Genomic DNA, 22,007 nt, shown 5'->3' on the forward strand with positions numbered 1-22,007 from the left:
GTTTACTCAATCTGAATGAACATCTGACCTTAGATTGAAAATCAAGTCTACTCTGGAGGGCACACAATTACTTCACAAAGCATTTTAATTAACTTTCTAGCCAAACAAAACACAGTAACAACAACCAATAACCACTTTAACAACCTAATTATTCACACAGTTCAAAAACCAAAATTTCTTAAGAGGCTGTACATTATTTAAATTAATTAAATTACTCCCACCTGTTCCACCCACTCTGCCTCAGCATCACTAACCGCCTTTATTAGGTTCATATGCATTCTTTTTTTTTTTTTTAAGATTTTATTTATTTAGTTGACAGAGAGAGATCACAAGCAGGCAGAGAGGCAGGCAGAGAGAGGAGGAAGCAGGCTCCCCGCTGAGCAGAGAGCCAGATGTGGGGCTCGATCCCAGGACCCTGGGATCATGACCTGAGCTGAAGGCAGAGGCTTAACCCACTGAGCCACCCAGGCGCCCCTCATATGCATTCTTTTAGTACTGGTTTAGGTAAATATAAGCAGGTACAAATTTAAATTCTAAGTGCACTCCCCCTTTTACACTGCAGAAACACTTTTAATGTAGTAAAGACTTACCTGAAGATCAGATTCAATGAGAAAAATGCCCAACGCGATCACCGCATCTCTCCGTCTTTCATCCAATTGGAAGATCCCATGGAAGTCTACTGGGCACATACAAAGCAGCTTTTGGACCTAGAAAATGAGACCAAAAACAAACAACAACAACAAAAAAAACCCATAAATTAAAAAATATAAACACACACACACATATATTTTTTATATATATATAAAAACATACATATATATGACTGTATAGGGAATAAACCAGTAGTATAAAATCCCAGTGAGTCTATATAACCAGTAAAACATTTTTTCCATTCAAAAATCACAGAAAGATCTCTAGCTTCTGAATTGATCATACACAAAACATACATGTGCCAAGGACCAAGAGTTAAAATGATGCATACACAGAGGTGGTAAAGCACACTAGCTAATGTCTGTAATTCAGTCATAACAGTCATGGGTCTCTAATGCCCAGTGGCACCCAAAAGCAGTTTACCCAAACCCACCTACAATTACAATCCTCCCATAGGGTTCTTTAGAAGATCAAATGTGTGTAAAGCACTCAGAACTACACACAGTACATACCAGGTGCTCAACAAACAGTATCTGTTGTTACTGGATATGCCATAATAGTGGCCAGCAGAAGCAAATGGGCAGTAAGTCAGCAATTTACTGAATATATGGAAAAATTCAAATTTTTTCAAAACAAAACAATGGTAAATGTTTGACATAAAGAAACTAAAAATCTAGATGATATATGAATAGGAAAAGAGGTGATGCCAATCTTGAAAATCCCTGCCACAAGAACCTCTTAGCAGAGCATTCAGACACACCATGAGACCCCAACCTTGCTGTTCTGCTAATGGACCCAAGGAGAAGTTGCTCATGAACATTTATATGGTCTGATGGGACTTTTTTTTTTAAAAGATTTTATTTGTTTGTTTGAGAGAGAGCTAGCAAGCACGAGCAGCAGGGAGGGGCAGAGGGAGAAGGAGAAGCAAACCCCCACTGATTAGGGAGCCTGACACAGGACTTGATCCCAAGACCCCAGGATTATGACCTGAACGAAAGGCAGATGCTTAACTGACTGAGCCACCCAGGCACACTGATGTGTTGTTTTATTGGCAAAGGTCATCAAGTATAATGCTTGAGATTTGCTCTGAAAATATCAATTACCACTGCAATTTTAAAAAAGAAAGCAGATTTTAAAAGGACAAATACACAAGCCAGAAAGAGAAACACCATCTAACCTGAAGAGAGGTAATATTCTTTGTCTCAGTCATTTTCCTCTTAGGAATGACTGTAAAGAAAGAATTAGGGGTGTCTGGTGGCTCAGTTGGTTAAGCGACTGCCTTCAGCTTGGGTCATGATCCCAGGGTCCTACGACTGAGTCCTACATTGGGCTCTCTGCTCAGTGGAGAGCCTGCCTCTCCCTCTCTCTCTGCCTGCCACTCGCCCTGCTTGTGCTCTTTCTCCTTCTTCCTCTGTCAAATAAATAAATAAAATCTTAAAAAAAGAAAAAAAAAAGAATTAGAAATCTTAAGGCAAAGATGATGTAAAAGACTTTCATTATAGTGTTGTGTATATTAATTGAAAATCTGAAACAATCTAAATGACATTAAGAAAATAAATGATTCCACCATTTGGTGAAACATTAGGTTAAACCATATGAAACTGTGATAGTCAACCAAAGTTTTGACCTACAAAAACAATGCTTTCATAAAATCTAACCTAATAATACAGACATGAAAAATGGTATTTTTCTAAGACTAAGCAACAGCATGAACAATGTTCTAAATGTTCTGTAAATTCACGTGAGGAATGATGTGGATTATCATATACAGAAAAAGTACTGGAAGAAAATATATCGAAATGTTGACAGTTACGGAAAGGTCACCAGTGATTTTACATTTCTTTTTTTTTTTTTTTTTAATGGCCTCCAAGCTTAAGCCCAATGTGGGGCTTGAACTCAAACCCTGAGATCAAGACCTGAGTCAAGATCAAGAGTCAGACATTCAACAAACTGAGCTACCCAGGCGCCCCATGGTTTTACATTTCTCTGTGCTTTTTTCTATTTGCCAAAATATGTTCTAGGAGAAAATGTTACTTAACCAGGAAAAATATGGAGTAAGTTAAAAAATATATATGGGGAAAATCCATACTTTCATAATTGTTAAAAGAGCATAAAGTAAAAAGCAAGAGAGGAACAGAAATACTAAATTCCCACTTTTCTTCAGTGTTCCTCCACTTCACAGTCAGAGGAGAAAATACAATACAAAGAGAGTTGCAAACTAACCACAATAAAGTGATCATTTCAGAGACTCCAGACATTTCCACCAGTGAATCACACAACCTGACAGAAAGAGTAAAGTCTCTCAAGAAACAGCCCTATAAATAAGAAATCGAAAGGAGGTGGATTTATAGCAGAATGAGTCAATGAGATCCAAAGAATGCTGGTTAATCAACATGGAACCAAAGGGAGGAGTCTGGGGCCCTGTCAAAATCTATGTACTTTGTCCTGGGCAATACTTTATCAACATTCTGCTCAAACACACAGAAATACACAATGTCACATACCTGGCTGGTGAAGCCAATGTGCTACAAGATAAAACGGAGACTCAGAAGCTCATCGAAATACGCACAACCTCATTATTAAATATAGAAAAGATATACACAAAGACTTCTTACCTAAGGGACTAGTTGTCATTCACCTTGAAAGTATGTATGTAACAAGTTACATCTGCTTGGCTAGTTAATAAGGTGAGATTGTTTTCTGTCTTTGTAATCTCTCAGAGGATTGCCTGTGATGCATGTCATGTCCTGGTTCAACGCTTATTCGGTAATAAAAGTGTTTTCTTTCTCTACTATCTTTGTGGAGAGCTCTTGGGAGATTTTGTTTGTAATTATATTTCCCCAGCAATAGTGCCTAAAGGACTATTTTTAATGGGGTGATCAGGAAAGACCTCTCTAAGAAGGTGCCCATTAAATTGAGATCTGATTAAGAAGGAACCAGCAGGGACAACTCAGGAAAAAGCATTCTGGCAGAGGCCACTGGAGAGGCAGCACAATGGAAAGATAAAGTGGGGATTCCCAGAAGTCCAAGTGCAGGCAGAGGCTGGGAACCTGGATTGAACTCTAATAGCAATGCAAACCGGTGCCAAGGGGATGCACACTGGAGACCTTAAAAAGTCGAGTTTAGAACTGAGGTTTAGAAGAATCCTTCTGGTTTGAAAGGACAAAAATGGAACCACAGAGAAGTCAGGAGATGCTTCAGTAGCAAAGAGGGTAATGACCAAAGCAGAAAGAAACAGTCCAGCTCAGGATGTTTCAGAGGAAGGCTACAGGACTTGATGATGGACATGTGGAAGCGAGGGAAAGATTGAGTTGCCCCTCTGCCACTCTAAAAATATCCAAAGATGGCCACTCAGGGTGATGTGGGGGTCTAAGAAATATTCCATACCAGAAGCCATTAAAAAGGAACATCTAGCCCAGAGACAAGCAGGCTATAAGTAGACACAACCACTGTCTTCATGTATCTGAAGGGCTTCAGTAACATCATCAGCAACATCTACCCCATTGTTCATGCGACAGTTATTGGTGCATTTGTCTGTCTCTCCACTAATTTGCAAGCTCCCCAGGGGCCGAAATCATCTCTTATCTTCGTATCTCCATCTTCTACACTGTGGACAGGCACTATAAAAGACACTCATTCTCCCCTAGGATACAGGCTTGCTGTCTATTCTTAGTTTTTGCCTGGATATAAGGCTCTCTTCTCAATCCAGACCCTCCCGTTTCAGGGCTGCTGCCAGCCCATCCTGGCACTTGCCCTACAGGGCAGAGGCAAACCCCAAGTTCTCCTCACTTACATCAAGCATAAGAATTGGATTTCTCCCCACAGAACAGATGTTCTGGGTTGGGTTTGATTCCCTGTTTATTCCTTTGTTTTTTAGGCATTATACTCTGGAAACTAAAAGACATGAGCTCTAGCAATATCTCAGGGTAAGAATTCAGCATCAGGAACATGATTAGCCCTGCTGCTCACATAGCTGTCACCCTACCTGGTAGAGAAATCTGAAGGAAACACAGTTTTTACCATCCTTGTCTCCTCTGTACTGCCTGTCCCTGTCCCCCATCCCCAGAGGGGTTCTGGGCTACTCTGACTTCAGACCTTTCTCCACAACCCCACTTAATTAAAAATATTTAAATAGAAATAATTTGTGACAATTTAGGATTACTCTAAAAGCTGGGCACATGGTTTTAAACTGTGAAGGAAAGATACCAAAAAGAACCAATAAACAATTTAGAGACCGATATAATAATTTAGGAATGCACGAACCATATCGGTGTGGCAGGCAGAACAATGGCCTGCCCAAATATGTCTGTGTCCTAATCCCTGGAATCTGGGAATATGTTACCTCACACGGCAAATGGATGTAAATTGGTTGCAGAGAAAAACAGGTTAAAATGACCTTGGGGTGTCTGGGTGGCCCAATCGGTTAAGCCTCTGCCTTTCGGGGCACCTGGGTGGCTCAGTGGGTTGGGCCTCTGCCTTCAGCTCGGGTCGTGGTCCTGGGGTCCTGGGATCGAGCCCCGCATTGGGCTCTCTGCTCAGCAGGGAGCCTGCTTCCCCCTCTCTCTCTGCCTGCCTCTCTGCCTACTTGTGATCTCTGTCTGTCAAATGAATAAATAAAATCTTAAAAAAAAAAAAAAAAAAAAGCCTCTGCCTTTGGCTCAGGTCATGATCTCACAGTTCGTGGAATCAAGCCCGTAAGGGCCTGCCCCTGCCAGGGGAACTGGCTTGTGGACCCGGGATGTAGGGGCGGGGCAGGCCGGGTGAGACGTCCAATCGGTGGGGCACGCGTATATCCACTGGGGTGAATTGGGATTCAATTGGCCGCCGGTGTAGGGGCGGGGCTCAACTACCCCCATAAAGGTTGGTCTGCAAGGCTGGAAAGAAGAGGAGAGGAGAGCTGTCAGAAGAAGAAGAAGGAGAGCTGTCAGAGGAAGAAGAAGGAAGAAGAAGCAGAAGAAAGAGTCGGCGGGATCAGCAGCAGCAGAAGAGTCGGCAGGAGCAGCAGCAGCAGAAGAGTCGGCGGGAGCAGCACAGAAGAGCTGTAACAGCTCTTGTAAGAGCTATAAGCGCCGCCGGCGGCCCAGACACCTGCAGTTCAGCTGCCGGCAGCCCCGAGCCACCAGTGGTCCAGATACCGGCGGTTGAGCCGCCAGCGGCCCCGAGCCGCCAGCTGCCAGCAGTCCCGAGCCCCCGGCGGTCCTGACACCAGCAGTTCGGCCACCAGCAGCCCTGAGCCGCCAGCGGCCGGAGCCGCCAGTGGTCCCGACACCAGTGGTCCCGAGCCGCCAGCGGTCCTGACGCCGGCGGTCTGGCACCACCAACGGTCCTGGGCCGCCAGCGGCCCCGAGCCACCAGCGGACCCAACACCAGCAGACCCGACGCCTGCAGTCCCGAGCCACCAGCGGTCCCGAGCCACCGGCGGTCCAGACACCAGCAGTTCGGCCGCCAGCAGCCCTGAGCCACCAGCAGTCCCGAGCCGCCAGCGGTCCCAACGCCAGCGGTTCCGAGCTGCCAGCGGTCCTGCGGACCCGAGCCGCCAGCGGTCCTGACGCCAGCGGTCCCGTGCCCCCTCGGTCCCCCACCGCCAGTGGCCCCGAGCCACCAGCGGTCAAGATGCCAGCGGTCCAAATGCCTGCGGTCCCGACACCTGTGGCCCCGCGCCACCAGCGGCCCCAAGCTGCCAGCGGTCCAGCCACCAGTGGTCGAGACGCCAGCGGTCAAGATGCCAGCGGTCCTACCGCCAGCGGTCCCGCACCACCAGCACCCCGACACCTGCGGCTCCGAGATGCCTGCGGCACCAAGATGCCAGTGGCCGCAGCACCAAGATGCCAGTGGCCCCGACACCAGCGGCCCCGCCCACACACTGTGACCCTCAGCAGCGGCGCCGCGGGGAATGGCCTAGACAGCAGCAACCTCGCCGGAAACCCTGAGCCGCTGCCTCGCCGGAGCTGTGTCATTCCAGGGAGCGGCTTCATCTGGGAAGAGGCCTCCTCGGTGAGCGGCCCTGCGGAAGCAGTATCGTCAGGGAAGAGGCTTCCTCCAGAGCAGCCTTGCCAGAGTAGCCTTGTCTGTGAAGCAGCCTCGCCAGAGCAGCCTTGTCAGAGTGGCGTCATGGGGAGCAAAATCTGTGTTATCGGTGTTGTCCTCCCTGTCATCGTGGCTGTCGTCATCGCCTCTTCTTGGGAGCGGCCCTGTCCAGGGAGCGACCTCACCAGCAGCGGCCTTCTTGGGAGTGGCCTCTTCTTGGAAGCGGCTCCAACCAGGGAGCAGCCTCATCTGCGGAGCAGCCTCATCCGGACCGGCCTTCTTGGGAGTGACCTTGTCGGAATCATCGTCATCGTCTTTTCGTAAGAGATAGCCCTGACCGGTCAGTTTGATTTTGATGCTTGGTGTGAAATAAAACTTTGTTTGATTTTCGCTTTATATCAGTCTCGTTCCTTTGATCACGGACCCTAACAGAGCCCCGCATCAGGCTCCCTGCCTAAGCATGGAGCCTGCTTCTCCCCCTCCCTCTGCTATTCTTCTCTGCTCATGCTCTCTCTCTCAAATAAAATACAATCGTTTTAAAAAATTAAAATTAAAAAAAATAAAAAGACCTTGAATTGAAGAGATTATATTAGATGATTTCAGTGAGACCAGGGTAAGAGAGAGGCAAAAGAGGAGGTGAGAATGATGGGATGTGACAGCTTGAGTCCCCTTGTTGGGATCCAGGATTGCCATGATCCAGGAATGCAGGGTTCTCTAGAAGCTATAAAAGACATGGAAATGAGTTGTCCTCTAGAGTCTCAAGAAAGGTACACAGCCCTGCCATCACCTTGATTTTAGTCCAGTGAAACCAGTGTTGGGCTTCTAATCTACAGAAATGCAAAGCAATAAATTTGCGTTGTTCTAAGCCACTAAGTTTGTGGTAATTTGTTATAGCTGCAATAAGAAATTAATACAAATAGAGTATTAAATCTCAAAACCTACACTGCCTATCCAACAAGATACAAAAATTATTAATCAAATTATAAGCAATACTTATTTACTTCTTTTTTTCTGTATTTTCCATAAGGAACATTGTTAACTTCGGAATTAGAAAAAAAAAGTTTTTTAAATAGTGGAAACAGCTTTGCCATTAATGCATATTTTTCTTTTTTTTTTCTTGAGAGCAAGAGAGAGAGAGAAAGAGAGAGAGAGAGAGAGACGGGGAGGGGCAGAAGAAGAGGAAGAGAGAGAAGCTCAACCAGACTTCCCATTCAGCTCGGAGCCTAATCCCACAACCCCGAGATCATAACCTGAGCTGAAACCAAGAGTCAGGCATTCAACCCACTGAGCCACCCAGGCGCCCCAATGCATATCTTATTTTTAAAAAGGACAATAATATTTATACTCTTAGAGCTCAGAAAATAAGAGAAAAGAGTACAGAATTTCAATGAATGGAATCTGGGTAATCCAAGAAGTAACGTAAAACTGAAAGAAAACCTGGGTCAAATAAGCTAAACAGATGTTTTCTACACACAACAGTCTTATAACTTCTTTAATTCCAACAACTTACTATCAATGAATCAACTCCTATTTAATTTTTATTCTTTTTTAAAGATTTTATTTATTTATTTGAGAGAGACAGTGAGCATGCACACAGGCAGGGGGAGTGGCAGAGGGAGAAGCAGCCTCCCCGCTGAGCAGGGACCCAATGTGGGGCTCGATGTGGGGCTCGATCCCAAGGCCCTGGGATCATGACCTGGGATCATAACTTAACAACTGAGCCACCCAGGTGCTCCTATTTTTTCACTTGATCTTAGCCAAAAGGCCGAGAAGCAATGGCGCCCCTATTTTTTAAAGATTCTTAACTAATCTCTATACCCAAGGTGAGGCTCAAACTTACAACCCCAGGATCAAGAGTCACATGCTCTACTGACTGAGCCAGTCAGGCATCCCAAAACAACTCCTATTTAACAACTTCCCCAAGAGTCTCAATCCAAGTAGAAAAGTTTTTCTCTTTTGAAGGAACAAGAGATGCAGCTATTCCAGCCCTGACAAAGACACCTGGAGCTGCAAGACAATAGGCACAGCAAAAAGAGAAGCAGGTAGCACCTGAAACAAGACACCCAGACATAAAGTTTAACTTCACAAAATGGTCTTGAAAAAATTTCACAGCTCTCTGTAAATAAAAATCAAACTTATTAAATTACTTCACTAACAACAACAACAACAACAACAACAAAATCACGGGAAAAATGGAATGCAAACACTGAGCTTTTTTGGTATAATTTCTCTAAAAACACCCAGAATCCATGCAAGCTGGACCACTAAACTGAAAAGATGCTCACCTGGGCTTCAGACCTGAGGCCCTCTAACAACTCCCAAACGTACACAGAATCAGAGATGGAGAGCTGGAAGAAGCTGCACACTCACCTGGCCAAATGCCCCGTTTCAGGCAGATTGTGTGTAATCTTATTCTCATTTAATAGGATAGGCAACTAGGCCCAGACAGGCTAAGTATAGTCTTAGACAAGAGGCTCTTAACTAGACCCTGTCTCTGACTTTTGTCTCTCCCTACTCCAATACCACCACTCCGGGCCCATACACCTCCAATGGCTCCCCATTCCTGTGAACACTCAATGAACACTCCCAACCTGGCAATGAAGGTCTTTCCCAACTTCCCGTGAACACTCGGGCCCCAAATACAGTGCTCACTTGTCCCTGCCTGGCTTCTTCCACGGTCTTCACCCGTCTGCGACATTTCATTCAATCTGCCTTATCTCCCCTATAAAAATTCAATCCATCCTTCCAAGATCCATGTCAACCATCTCTCGCTACTCAAAGCTTCGCCAGACCTCAGCAATGTGCTATGATCTTTCCCATCACACCTCTCAATAACTTTCTTTTTAAAAATATTGCTTTGGAATTACGTGTATACTTATTTTTTTTAAAGATTTTATGTATTTATTTGACAGACAAAGATCCACAAGCAGGCAGAAAGACAGGCAGAGAGAGAGGGGGAAGTAGGCTCCCCACTGAGCAGAGAGCCCGCTGCGGAGCTCGATCCCAGGACCCCGAGATCATGACCTGAGCCGAAAGCAGAGGCTTTAACCCACTGAGCCACCCAGGTGCCCCTACTTGCATACTTATCTTCCACTCACTGCAGACAGGACTGTGTCCCCCTCATCCTGTATCCACTGCACCCTACATGTTCCAAAAACTTAACTATTTAGTGGAACTAAAGAGGCTGGTGTCACAGGGATTTAGTGGGATGAGAAGGAAAGGAAAAAGAAAGAGGGCCACTAGAACCTAGCCTTCCTACTATAAGGTTTACCTATGTTGTGACATTTGTCATATAATCAGTATTGGGCACAGTGCTGGCATGCAATTGGCACTGAACAAATATTTGCTGCATCATTAAATGAATGGAGGATGGAAGAACAGTCAAATGAACTCAGGTAGAGTATACAGTCACACCCTCACAATCCTTATAATATAGCCAGAGTTATACAACCAATAAAAATGACACAACTAGTAAAGAACGCAAGTCAGAAACCAAACAGTAAAGGGCCCCTGAAAGCCTGGCACTGGGGCCAGGCTCTAATGCAAAATGCCCTTGGAAATTGGGACTCTTGTGGGGAAAAGAAAAGAAAAGAACAGAAAAGAAAAGAAAAAAGTGAAGACTTGAACTCAAGTCCTTTAGCAGTCATCACATGTCAGATAAGGGAGAACCAGTTCTAGTGGGGGCCGGTCTCCAGATACTAAGAGCTAACAGTCATTGGGCATTTATCACATGCAAGGTGCTGGTTTGTATGATCCCAACTAATCTTCATAACACTGCACTGAGTGGATATTATTTGTTATCTCCATTCTAAGGATAAAAAAAATTGAGACACAGAGAGGTCACAGTCCTAATGCAGAATAAAGCAGTAACACTATAATTTTAAAAAATGAAAAAAACAAACAAACACTGACCTTTTTCTTTCCTTCAGAATTTGACAATAAACTAACAAGTTTGTTGTTCTTAGGGGGTAGAGAGGAGTAGATCCTGTCATTATAAAAGGTCATTAAGTTCAAAATCTGACAGAGATGGCCAAAGTTACTCCCACTTATAAAAGGACCCAGAGGGGCTCTGGGCAACACTTTGAGGAGGTCAATAAGACAATGGGAAGAGGCAACAAAGGTAACTTGTTTAGGCTTTGCTAAGAACTCTTGGCAATATTTTAATCCAAGGGTATTAAAAGAGAAAGACCAGGGCACCTGGGTGGCTCAGTCAGTTAAGCATCCAACTTTTCAGCTCACATCTTGATCTCAGGGTCATGAGTTCAAGCCCCAATGTGGAGCCTACTTAAAAAAGAGAGAGAGAGACCACGAGGTGAATTTAGACTGCCAAGGAAAGGAAAAGCCACACCAAGGAGAAAACAAGATGCCCTCACAAGTCTGGATGACTGGGCAGAAAACTGCAGATGAAAAGTCAAACACAACAGTGTTTGGTAAGGTATGTAGGTCAAAATAAAGCTACTATAATAGCATTACAAGCTGGCTAATTAAACGATTTTTTTTTTTTAATTTTTAAAGATTTTTATTTATTTATTTGACAGAGAGAGATCACAAGCAGACAAAGAGGCAGGGAAGAGGGAAGCAGGCTCCCCGCTGAGCAGAGCCCGATGTGGGACTCGATCCCAGGACCCTGAGATCATGACCTGAGCCGAAGGCAGTGGCTTAACCCACTGAGCCACCCAGGCGCCCACGATTTTTTTTTTTAAGGAGTAAAACTTTTGTTATCTGAAACTTCTGGGAATAGTTTTTCAGGAGAAACAAAATTCCCTGAGAACTAGAGATCAGGCTTTAAGTATTAGTGGCAGTGTTTTGTTAAATCCATTTTTTGTCTTTCTCAAATGTACCGCCCCCATGGAGAACACGGAATAGAAGCTAACCTTTTCTAAGTGACTCAGAGCTATCACAATAAACAAAGGTGACTGTGACAAGGTGGGCAGGGAGCTGCAGATGCAAGTGGAACAGCATCTACTCCTATAAGCAGTCCTGGATGGGAGTTTCACGAGAGATGCTCTTGCTTGGCTGTGTGACCAGTTAATATAGCTTTCTACAACATCCAACACACCTAGCACTACATGTGCCCTTACACACAATGCATGAGTCTCCATTTCTTGAGCCCTGCTCGTGTGCCTGGCAGGGTACAACACAGACAAATGCATGTCTCTGATTCCTGACATTGTTTCAACAGGCAATGATCAGGGTAGTTGCATGGAGTTGGGAGGTTGTGATTTTCACTCCAACTCTGCCATTTCTTACCTAGGTGACCCAAGATAACTGACAAAACCTACCTGAACATCTCTGACTTTGTATTTCCTTTTGTAAAATGTGGACAAAACACCAACTGTGTGTATATACGGAAATCCGCAGAATCTTGCCAATGTCTTAAAACTATGCCAATATCGGCAAGTCATCTCCCCCAAGCCTCACATATAAGAGGATGATCAGATAGCTTTTTGCAATGTCTGCTCTAGCATTAAAATCCTATGATCCAAAAACTTCCACCTCTAGTCATGAGAGAATAACAGGACCTGGGTTTAACTTCTTTCCATAAAGCAACTAGGAAAATGGACAAATATGTGAAACGACTAATTTCAGATCCTAAACAAGTAGCACAGGTCTATGATACATGAGAGACAGAGGAAATGATGTGAGACCTATCCTATGACTGTCTGAAGACACATCTCAGACCACAGAATAGGAAAAGGCATTCCAGGCAGATCATGATGGTCAAAGTGGAGGAGACAGAAATAAGAGTACAGGAAGTCAAAAGCAGTTGGAAATTCTGAAGAGAAGAGGCCTAAACAACAACAACAAAAATCCCCAAAAATCAAAACAGAATTCCCCTAAGTCTTTGATGAATCCTAAGACCTACCAGTATAGGTGATATTCCACGAAGCTGGAAAAGAACAACCAGGGAACAGTGAGCTAAAAGGCTCCCAGAGTTCACGCAGAGCTGAGAGGCATCTGCATGACTCCCAGCAAGAGCAGAAAGGCCTTAAAGCATTCAGTAGAGACCTCAAAGGGGCCATACCTTAGCAGTGGAGTTATCCTTGTAGCAAGAGCTACTATAGACTTGCCCTAACAATATTTTAAAATTAGCTTTGTAATACATGCAGAAAAGGCACTTGAAAAAATTCCACACTGCTTCATGATAAAAGCATTCAATAAACTAGATATAGAAGGGAATGCGGGCACCTGTGGCTCAGCTGGTTAAGCGTCTCAACTCTTGACTGTGGCTTAGGTCATAATCTTGGGGTCCTGAGATCAAGCCCCGTGACAGGCTCCACACTGGGTGTGGAGTCCACTTAAGATTTTCCTTCTTTATCTCCCTCTGCCCCTACCCACCCTCTAAAAAAAGGCACCCTCTAAAGTACTCCTGGGTGGTTCAGTTGGTTAACCATCTGCGCTCAGCTCAGGTCATGATCCCGGGGTCTTGGGATTGAGCCCCACGTCAGGCTCCCTGCTCAGCCATGAGTCTGCTTCTTCCTCTACCTCTACCCCCCATGCATGTGCATGCTCTCTCTCTAAAATAAATAAAATCTTAAAAAAAGAAAGAGAGAGAGAGAGAGAGAGAAATAGAAGGGAACTTCCTCAACTTGATAAAGGGCATCTATAAAAAACTCACAACTAACATTATACTTTCTGGTAAAAAGCTGAAAGTTGCCCCCCACCCCCAATCAGGAACAAGACAAAGATGTCCACTCTCACCACTTATATCCAGTATTGTTCTGGAGGTTCTAGCCAGGACGACGAGAAAAGAAAATGAAATAAAAGGCATTTGGTTTGGAAAAGAAAAAGTAAAACTATATTTGCAGATGACATAATCCTGCATATAGAAAAACCTAAAAAAGTATTAGAACTAAAAAAACAAGTTGGGCAAGGTTGCAGGCTATAAGATCAATATAATACAAAAATCAATGGCAATTAGGATTTCAGTTTTACGAGATGAAAGAATTCTGAAGAGGGATGGCAGTGATGGTAGAAAAACATTACGAGTGTATTCACTGATACCATTTACTTTTGCTTCTTGGCACTTGTTAGCATTTTCAATCATATTTACTTAGAGTTTTTTGTTTAATGCTTGTCTACCTCCATGACAACTCCATGACAGAGAGACCACATCTACTCATTCATCCCTCTAATGGGCCCCTCCAACGCCTGGCAAACAGCAAGCACTAAAAGACTTATTATATAAATGAATGAATGAACAAATGAACAAATGTCACACTCGTTTGCTTTTATAATGGTACAGATAGACCTGGCTGCCCTGAATCCAGCTTTTCAGCCCCGCTTTACACATAGAAATGTTCAGGAAAAGAGAATAGCTTCAGCAGCAAAGACAGAGCCTCTCAGAACTAAGTGAATAAATGCAAGTGAGATTTGAGGATTTTTGTCTCAACTCTGTTCTTATCACATAAATGAAAGCAGTGTTCTGGCCAGCTTGGCAATGTTCACAAAAGGCCAAGCCTTTTTCCAAAATGCCAAGATACATGAGAGAAGCAATAGAAAAACAAGTATATAAATAATGAGTAAAATGAAGTACACAGACACGTTTCAGCAATTTAAATCAAGAATGGCTGCTGGTGTACGGGACTGGAGGTAACCACATCTCTACTACAAACACAGACAGCATAACACAAAATCTGCAGTAAGGAGTCAGAAATAGAACATTTCTGCCCTCTGGGGGAGCAAACGGCTAGTGACACATCAACTCTGAGAATCCCTAAGGGCATGGGGATAAACAATGTGGCCATAATAATCTTCTTAATGCACATAACTCATGGCCCTGAAATATTCAAAGGCTCTTCCCTGTCTCATCAATACAACCCAAACTCTGAGTCTGGGACTACGTATGAGGCCATCTGCTTTCTTCTCACTCTCATCTACACTCGTCCCTTTAAATACACTGTATTTCTGCCAAACCCTATTACTGCTGTTCCTCATTCTACCCTGTTTTGTTCTCTGTTCTATCTGAAATGACCTTCCCTTGCCAACCACTCTTGGCATTTACAAATGTCCATGCCTATCAATTCTAGGCCTTTGTTATTCAAAATCTCAGCTGAAAGTAACCTCCCAGCAAGTATGCACAATACTTCCACCTTCTTAGAGCATGTTTCACTTTTTTACCTTCTGTAACTTTTTCACTAACTGTCAAAAGCCACAGAGAAAAGGTTTGGAAAAACCCAAAGAAAATGATCTGTATCTCCCATTCCCATGCCAGCAAAGTGCAAAATGGCTAAATATCTTCTCAGGGGAGTTATACTGAAAAGCCGTATGGTCCCCCACCACTTCCTTTATGGACAGACAGCTGGCCAGTCTCCCACCTATCACTGTTTCTAGTTATCGTAAATTAGTTGAGGGTCAGAATTGTGTGCACACCTAGTAGACCCAACTCTTGAAAGAAAGAGAACGAGAGCAGACACAGGTAGAAGCTAGTATCCAAGCAATGGTACTCCAAGTGTGAAGAGAAACCTGAATTCAAGTTTCCGCATACCAGAAAACAAGAGCACAATATCATATGGCCAATTGCACCTTGTAGGTTTTTTGGCTGTTTGTTTAATTCGTTATTGAACATAGCCAACCATGGTCAAATATCATTATCTTAGAATCAAAAGAATAAGGTCCCCTTTTATGCTTGCAGAGTTAGCAGGAAAAAGTAAATAAAATCCAACAACATGAAGCTACATATAAATGCGCACAAGGTGTCCTGCTGATGCTATCCACCATAACTAAGTAGAGTCCTTTGAAAACAGCTGGGCAGTAAAGGTCAAGACCCACCCTCCATTTAGCAGAAGAATGTGAACCAGAAGAAGACAAAATTCTAGATGTACAAACATGCTGTTTTGCAAGGAAAAATCTAGACCGCCTAAACAGAGAAATGCTTAATTAGGATCTATCAACATAAAATAAGACATGCAGGCATTAACATAATAAATATGGGCTATTTTTGAAAAAAGGAAAAAAGTGAACATAGCTAAAGACTAAAAAGGAGATCTAAGAAATTAAAATACTAATGCGTTGTTATGGGCTGAATTGTGTCGCCAAAATTCATATATTGAATTCCTCGTCCCCAGGTACCTCGGAATGTGACATTCGGACATAGGGTTTTTAAGTTAATACAAGGTAAATAGGGTGGGCCAGTTCTAGAAATCTGACTAGTGTTTTTGTAACAGAAGATTAGGATACAGACAGGCACAGAGGGAAGACTATGTGAAGACACAGGAAGACAGCTATCTACAAGCCAAAGAGAAAGGCTTCAAAAGAAACCAGCAATGCTGACACATTCTTCTTGGATTTCTAGCATCCAGGACTATGAGAAAAGAAATTTCGGTTGTTTAAGTTGTTGTGGTACTTTGTTATGGCAGCCCTAGCAACCTAATACAGTTACTGTGGCATGATTATAGGTAAAGATTTTTTCTTCTTCCGATTTCTTCTTAAAGTATTTTAGAGCTGGGGCACCTGGGTGGCTCAGTGCATTAAGCCTCTGCCTTCGGCTCAGGTCATGATCTCAGGGTCCTGGGATCGAGCCCCGCATTGGGCTCTCTGCTCAGCAAGGAGCCTGCTTTCCTTTCTCTGTCTGTCTCTCTGCCTGCTTGTGATCTCTGCCTGTCAAATAAATAAATAAATAAAATCTTTAAAAAAGAAAAAAGTATTTTAGAGCTGCTTTAACAACAATGGTTCTAGCATCATGAATTCCCTCTACTGACACTAATTTTCTCTACCCTTACTCTTTAGATGGTTGTTTTTAACATGGCCTCACAAAGGAAACGGAGTGAAGATGGAAATTTTCAACTTCGTGATGCTGGAAAAAAATGCCAATACCATGATTTTTTACTCCATGGCAAACCACTCCAAAGGAGTGGATAACCAAGAACTCCACAAAGCCCACTGCCCTGAGCATCAGAACGTATGTTCCTCAATTAGAGATCAGAGTTAACCAGCTCATCTTCTGGAGCATGTCTGTCCACCAAGGAGGTTCTGGCCTGTCCCTAATGCTGCAGTGCCATTTATACACCACATCCAGTTAGTAAGACACCTCGAGATTCTGGCATTCTAACTGAAGAAAAGAGAGCATACTGTAGGACATGGAAAAAGATTCTGATCAAAGCCTCCTGAGGGTAGGAAGATGAGTAGGAGGGCAAGGAATGCTGCCTACTTTTCAATTCTACCAGGAACTCTCCATGTCCCAGCGTTGAGGGTCCATTACTATGTACAGGCCAGACGAGGAAAGGGAGGAACAGGTCACCAATATCCTAGACACAGAGGAGTAGCATCAGGCAGATCCAGGGGGCAGCTTGATAGAGGCAGCTCAGTAACATTCTGAAGACAGATGAGAAGAATGAAGACAGATGAGAAGGGGCGCCTGGGTGGCTCAGTGATTAAAACCTCTGCCTTCGGCTCAGGTCGTGATCCCAGGGTCCTGGGATTGAGCCCCGCATCGGGCTCTCTGCTCAGCGGAGAGCCTGCTTTCTCCTCTCTCTCTCTGCCTGCCTCTCCACCTACTTGTGATTTATGTCTGTCAAATAAATAAATAAAATCTTAAAAAAAAAAAAAAAGACAGATGAGAAGAGCAGAACAAGACTGGCAGGCAGAATCAGAGAATGGAAGCTGACCATACATGGAGATTCCACTGTAGACAGGATTCTCTTCTCTATTTCTCTCCTCTCACCTTTCTCCCAGAGGAAGAGGGCTGAGGGCTGTGTGGGACAGGATCTCGAGGAACACAGATGATATCCTCAGAGTGGCCCACAATCCTGGGGGTAGGCTTTAGGGCTGAGGTTCCAGTCTTAGGGGCGGCATAACAGGAAAAGGTCAAAGCTCAGAGATGAATCAGAGACTTGACACCAAGGAGTCTTGTGTTTGACTATCTGAACATGGCAGGGGTCTGATCACCAGACCTGTGACGTAAGAGTAGATGGGCTACTTGTAGCAAGTCTGACTTAATGCTGATCACCTGAACAATCTCATTAATGCTGTTTCTTATTGATCTGGCCTATCTAGTGCATACTAATTAACAGTAGGTGCTCAACAAATGTTTCCTAAATCAAAGAGTAAATTAATTAAAGGAAAAGTAAAATTTACACAACCTGGGATCAGAGTGGGTGGGTGGAGTAGGGAAACACCACTGTGACATGTAGGTAGACAAAGACAGGGAAAGGTATGCTGTTAATGTGCCCCAAGTGCCATAAAAGCACATCAAGGCTGCCTGAGTTACCAATGTCTGAACTGAGATGTCAGGTCTAGCTCAGAAAACTGAGCCGTCCTCAGCTCGAGCCTATCTGGACCAAGCCCCACTCAGCCCTCTGCCTTCTCTCTGGAAAAAAAGAAGAGGGGGAAAAAAAAACAACCCAGAAACAAATAAATGAGAAAGAGAGGTTTTTCAACACTCACCTCCCAACTTAAGTCCCCACCTTCATTATCCTGGTGGGTACTCAGAAATTCCTTTACTCTTAAGAACCTGAAGAATACTTCCCTAGGAATTCTGAGGGCTTATTGTCAATTGTTTTAAAGTAGCAGAATGTAGTAAACAGCCATATATCATAGGACTAAGTAGTAACAATGAGGGGCGCCTGGGTGGTTCAGTCCTTAAGCATCTCCCTTTGGCTCAGGTTAGGGTCCTGGGATCGAGCCCCACGTCGGGCTCCCTGCTCTGCCAGAGGCCTGATTCTCCCTCTCCCATTCCTCCTGCTTGTGTTCTCTCTCTTGCTCTCTGTGAAATAAATAAATAAAATCTTAAAAAAATAAGCAGTGAACAATGATCCCTAGCATAATGAAGTCTCAAGATCCCAGGTGAGGACAAGAGGAAACCACCACATATATCTGATGGAATCAGCCATCTACAGAAGCCTTCTCTAAGAAAGAAATTATTTCAGGGTCCCCAAGACCACCCACGCATACGTAGTTATACTTGTAGCTAAATTACAGTACATTGTATGACAGTGAATTTGTCAGCAAGAGAAAAAGACAAGTGGACTCTGGAGAAACCTGTGCATGGGCTTCCTCCTGTTCTCTCCCTCCTGTGAAGGTATACACCGAGCTTGCTCCCTTCTACAGCAGCAATGTAGTAACATGTATGCTATGATTGTACCTAGAGAAGTCCATTAGAGACATAGCATCCAAGGTTTTTATTGACAGACACAGGCAATGTCTGCCTAGCAGCCATCAAAATTCCAGATTCCCAAGAGGAAAGCAGATAATTATATTGTTTGTTCAGAGTCTAGGCTCAATGAACCACCCTTATCAGTTAGAAAATGGAGGGAACAGTTCAAGTATCGAGTTCCCAGATGTGAGCCAAGGATCAACCTTGCAAGCAATCCCTTCTGACGACTGCAGCCTCGAGCTAGGTTTGTTAACTCTCTTCTAAAGTGATTTGTAAATGTTACCAATGATACTAAAGTACCTCCCAAACTAAGAGATAGTAATGGGGAGCTTCCAACCTAAAAGCTATATTAACTTGTAAAATACACCATAATCTTGACAACAGTAAGCAGTTATTGTAAGATACAAAGCTAACAATGTTGCAATTATGGAATGTTCTTGTGAGGACATGGGAAAAAGCTGAAGAAGGCCAGTTGTGCTTAAGGTGCATTTCTCAGAGTTACCGGGTAGGAAAGGGGGCCCTACTAGAGCCACAGGACTGTCTTCACCCAATTCCCTACAATCTCTGCTATTCTCCAAGTCCAGCAAGCAAACGTCTGATATGCTTTTTAGCCCTCCTACTAAGAAGAGAATGTGCTAACTAGTTGGCATGAATTTGATTTGATAAGCCAGCGCTGCAGTCCATTAGTTAGGCTCATCAAATGATAACAGTTCTCAATCATGGGTCATTTTGTACTCATGGGTCATTTTGTTGATCTTCATAATACTCTTAACAAGTATTGTCTTTGTATTCTGCAGGAGAAAGCAAAGGTCAGACTGGGGAACTAACCTACCCAGAGTCACACTAATGTAAGCAAATGATACAGGATTTAAAGTGAGGTATTCCTATCTCTAGAAATCGTATACTTTCTATTCTTTTGAATTCCTCCTTCAATTAGAAGTTCGGTTGGCATCAATCTCCCAGGACCTGCTCACCCTGTAGTTAAGTGAGAAATCAGATTTAAGAACCCACAAAGCCAAGGACACTATGCCAGAGAGCCTAACACAGCATTTCAGCATCAACCCTCACCAGAGCCACAAAAGTCTTTTTTTTTTTTTTTTTTAATTTATTTGACAGAGAGTGAGAGTGAGCACAGCAGGGCTAGCAGCAGAGGGAGAGGGAGAAGCAAGCTCCCCACCAAGCAGGGAGCCCCACGCAGGGCTCAATCCCAGGACCCTGGGATCTTGACCCAAAGCGAAGGCAGACACTTAACCATCTGAGCTACCCAGGCGCCCCCACAAAACTACTCTTAACTGCCCCAGACAGGTCTCCAGTCTCCATCCTTTTCTCCTACTCTTAGACAACAGATCTCTCTTCACCTGCCAGAAACTGTATGAAAAAAGACTCCCATCCTTGGGCACCTGGGTGGTGCAGTCGATTGAGCAGCCGGCTCCCGGTTTCAGCTCCAGACGTGATCTCAAGATCATGAAATCCAGCCCAGCACCGGAGTCCGCTTAAGACTCGTCTTCCTCGGGGCACCTGGGTGGCTCAATTGGTTAAGCAACTGCCTTTGGCTCAGGTCATGATCCTGCAATCCCAGGATCGAGTCCCACATCAGGCTCCCTGCTCGGCAGGGAGTCTGCTTCTCCCTCTGACCTCTCTCCTCCCTCTCTCTGTCCCAAATAAATAGATAAAATCTTTAACAACAACAAAAAAAAAAGACTCGTCTTCCTCTGCCCCTCTCCATCGTGCACACACACGTGTACGCGCGCTCTCCCAAATGAAAGAAAGAAAGAAAGAGAGAGAGAGAGGAAGGAAAGAAGATAGATCACCCCTACAATGCTACATACTATAATGAGTCCCATCACATTATAGTATGTAGCATTGTAGGGGTGATCTATCTTCCTTCCTTCCTCTCTCTCTCTCTTTTTCTTTCTTTCTTTCATTTGGGAGAGCGGGAAGAAAGCTGACTTCTACTGTTCACCTACCTACAGGAGACACTTTATGCTTGAATCCACGTACTTCTCAAGAATCACTTCATTTCACCCATAAGGAAACAGGGCTCTAAGAGTTGAAGTAACTTGCCTAAGAGGACAAATAGTAACAGCGCAGGGACCAAACATGTCTGACTCTAAAATCTGTTCTCTCCACCATCCGAGCCATACCTTTTGAGTTTCCTTTCACCTTTCTCCCAAGGCAAAGATTCCTCCGGGATAAGTTCCCCTTCCTCCTCTGAAGCAATCCTGAGTTCAATTCTCTGCCAATGACAGTTCATTCCCCCTTCCCTGCCACTGTCCCTTCTTCCAAACACAATCTTTTTCCCAGTCTAACGCCCCCTCTAGATTGACAGAAAAACAACGCGCAGATTTGCATTTCAGAAAGCGATTTCAGATGTACTATTTCATTTGCCCTTCACAACAGTGTGAAGCGGGCAAAATAGGTAAGCACCCCCATTTTATGAGAACAGCATGTCTCCAAGGTCACGGAATAAAAAGCAGAGAACTCGGGAGCAGAGCCCCAGGTTTTGACTCCGGTCCTCCGCCGTTCCCACCACTGCTTCTCCCTGCCTGCCGCCCCCGCCCTGCTGCATCACTAGGTGCCCCCTCGGCTCAAAGCCCGGCCTGTAGCTCACGTCCCTCCCACGCCACCCACCCGCAAAGTCCCCACCTGCTCTGTCCACTCCTCGCCTAAACCAACACCATTATGCCCCTCTCTTCACCAGCGCCCTCCGCTCACCGGCCTCCTCACCGCCCCAACCCCGGCTCCCTCCGCTCCTGTACCCCTTCCTGTCACAGGTAGCCCTAGAGCACCTCTCCGCCTTCCACAGATCCTCGCCCCGCCTACCCGCTTCGCCATCCCATATCCCTTCTCCTGTCAGCCCGCGGCCCGAGCGGCCAAGACTACCTTCTCCAAAGATGCCGGTCTCTGCACGGCCAGGGAGCGGGCCAATGACAGGACTGTGTTGAAATAGAAGCCCCGCGAGGTGCTGGACCCCGAGCCGCCGCCGCTGCTGCCGCCGCTCCCTGCCCGGGCCGCGGCCGCCGCCATCATCGCGCGCGCGGCGGCGCTGCCAGCGGACTTCCAGCACCGGGCCTGCGAGCGCCAGAGCTCACGGCGCAGGCGCGGCGGCAGCCGACTTCCCCGGCACGTGACCTCTGTTGCAGACACTGGCTGGGGCGTGGCCGTGGGACGATTCCACCTCTGGAAGGGAGAGAGAGGACGAGCGGTAGGCCGCGGTCGCGCGCACCGGACGTGG

General features: G+C 44.9%; 1 protein-coding gene across 1 annotated transcript in view; it reads right to left on the reverse strand.

Moving 5' to 3' along the window:
* LOC111142396 (phosphatidylinositol 4-kinase alpha) overlaps nucleotides 1-21,814 on the reverse strand; it is a 118,299-nt gene extending 96,485 nt beyond the window's left edge. Inside the window, exons 1-2 of the mRNA XM_022495456.1 lie at nucleotides 21,656-21,814; nucleotides 591-707 (exon numbers count right to left, since the gene is read on the reverse strand). Coding sequence (XP_022351164.1) covers nucleotides 591-707; nucleotides 21,656-21,802 — 264 coding nt within the window. The 5' untranslated portion in view covers nucleotides 21,803-21,814. The remainder of the gene's footprint in view (nucleotides 1-590; nucleotides 708-21,655) is intronic.
* Nucleotides 21,815-22,007: the final 193 nt, after the last annotated feature.

The sequence above is a fragment of the Enhydra lutris genome, unplaced genomic scaffold (genome assembly GCF_002288905.1).
Source record: "Enhydra lutris kenyoni isolate GAN:26980312 unplaced genomic scaffold, ASM228890v2 scaffoldscaffold8, whole genome shotgun sequence".
NCBI lineage: Eukaryota > Metazoa > Chordata > Mammalia > Carnivora > Mustelidae > Enhydra > Enhydra lutris.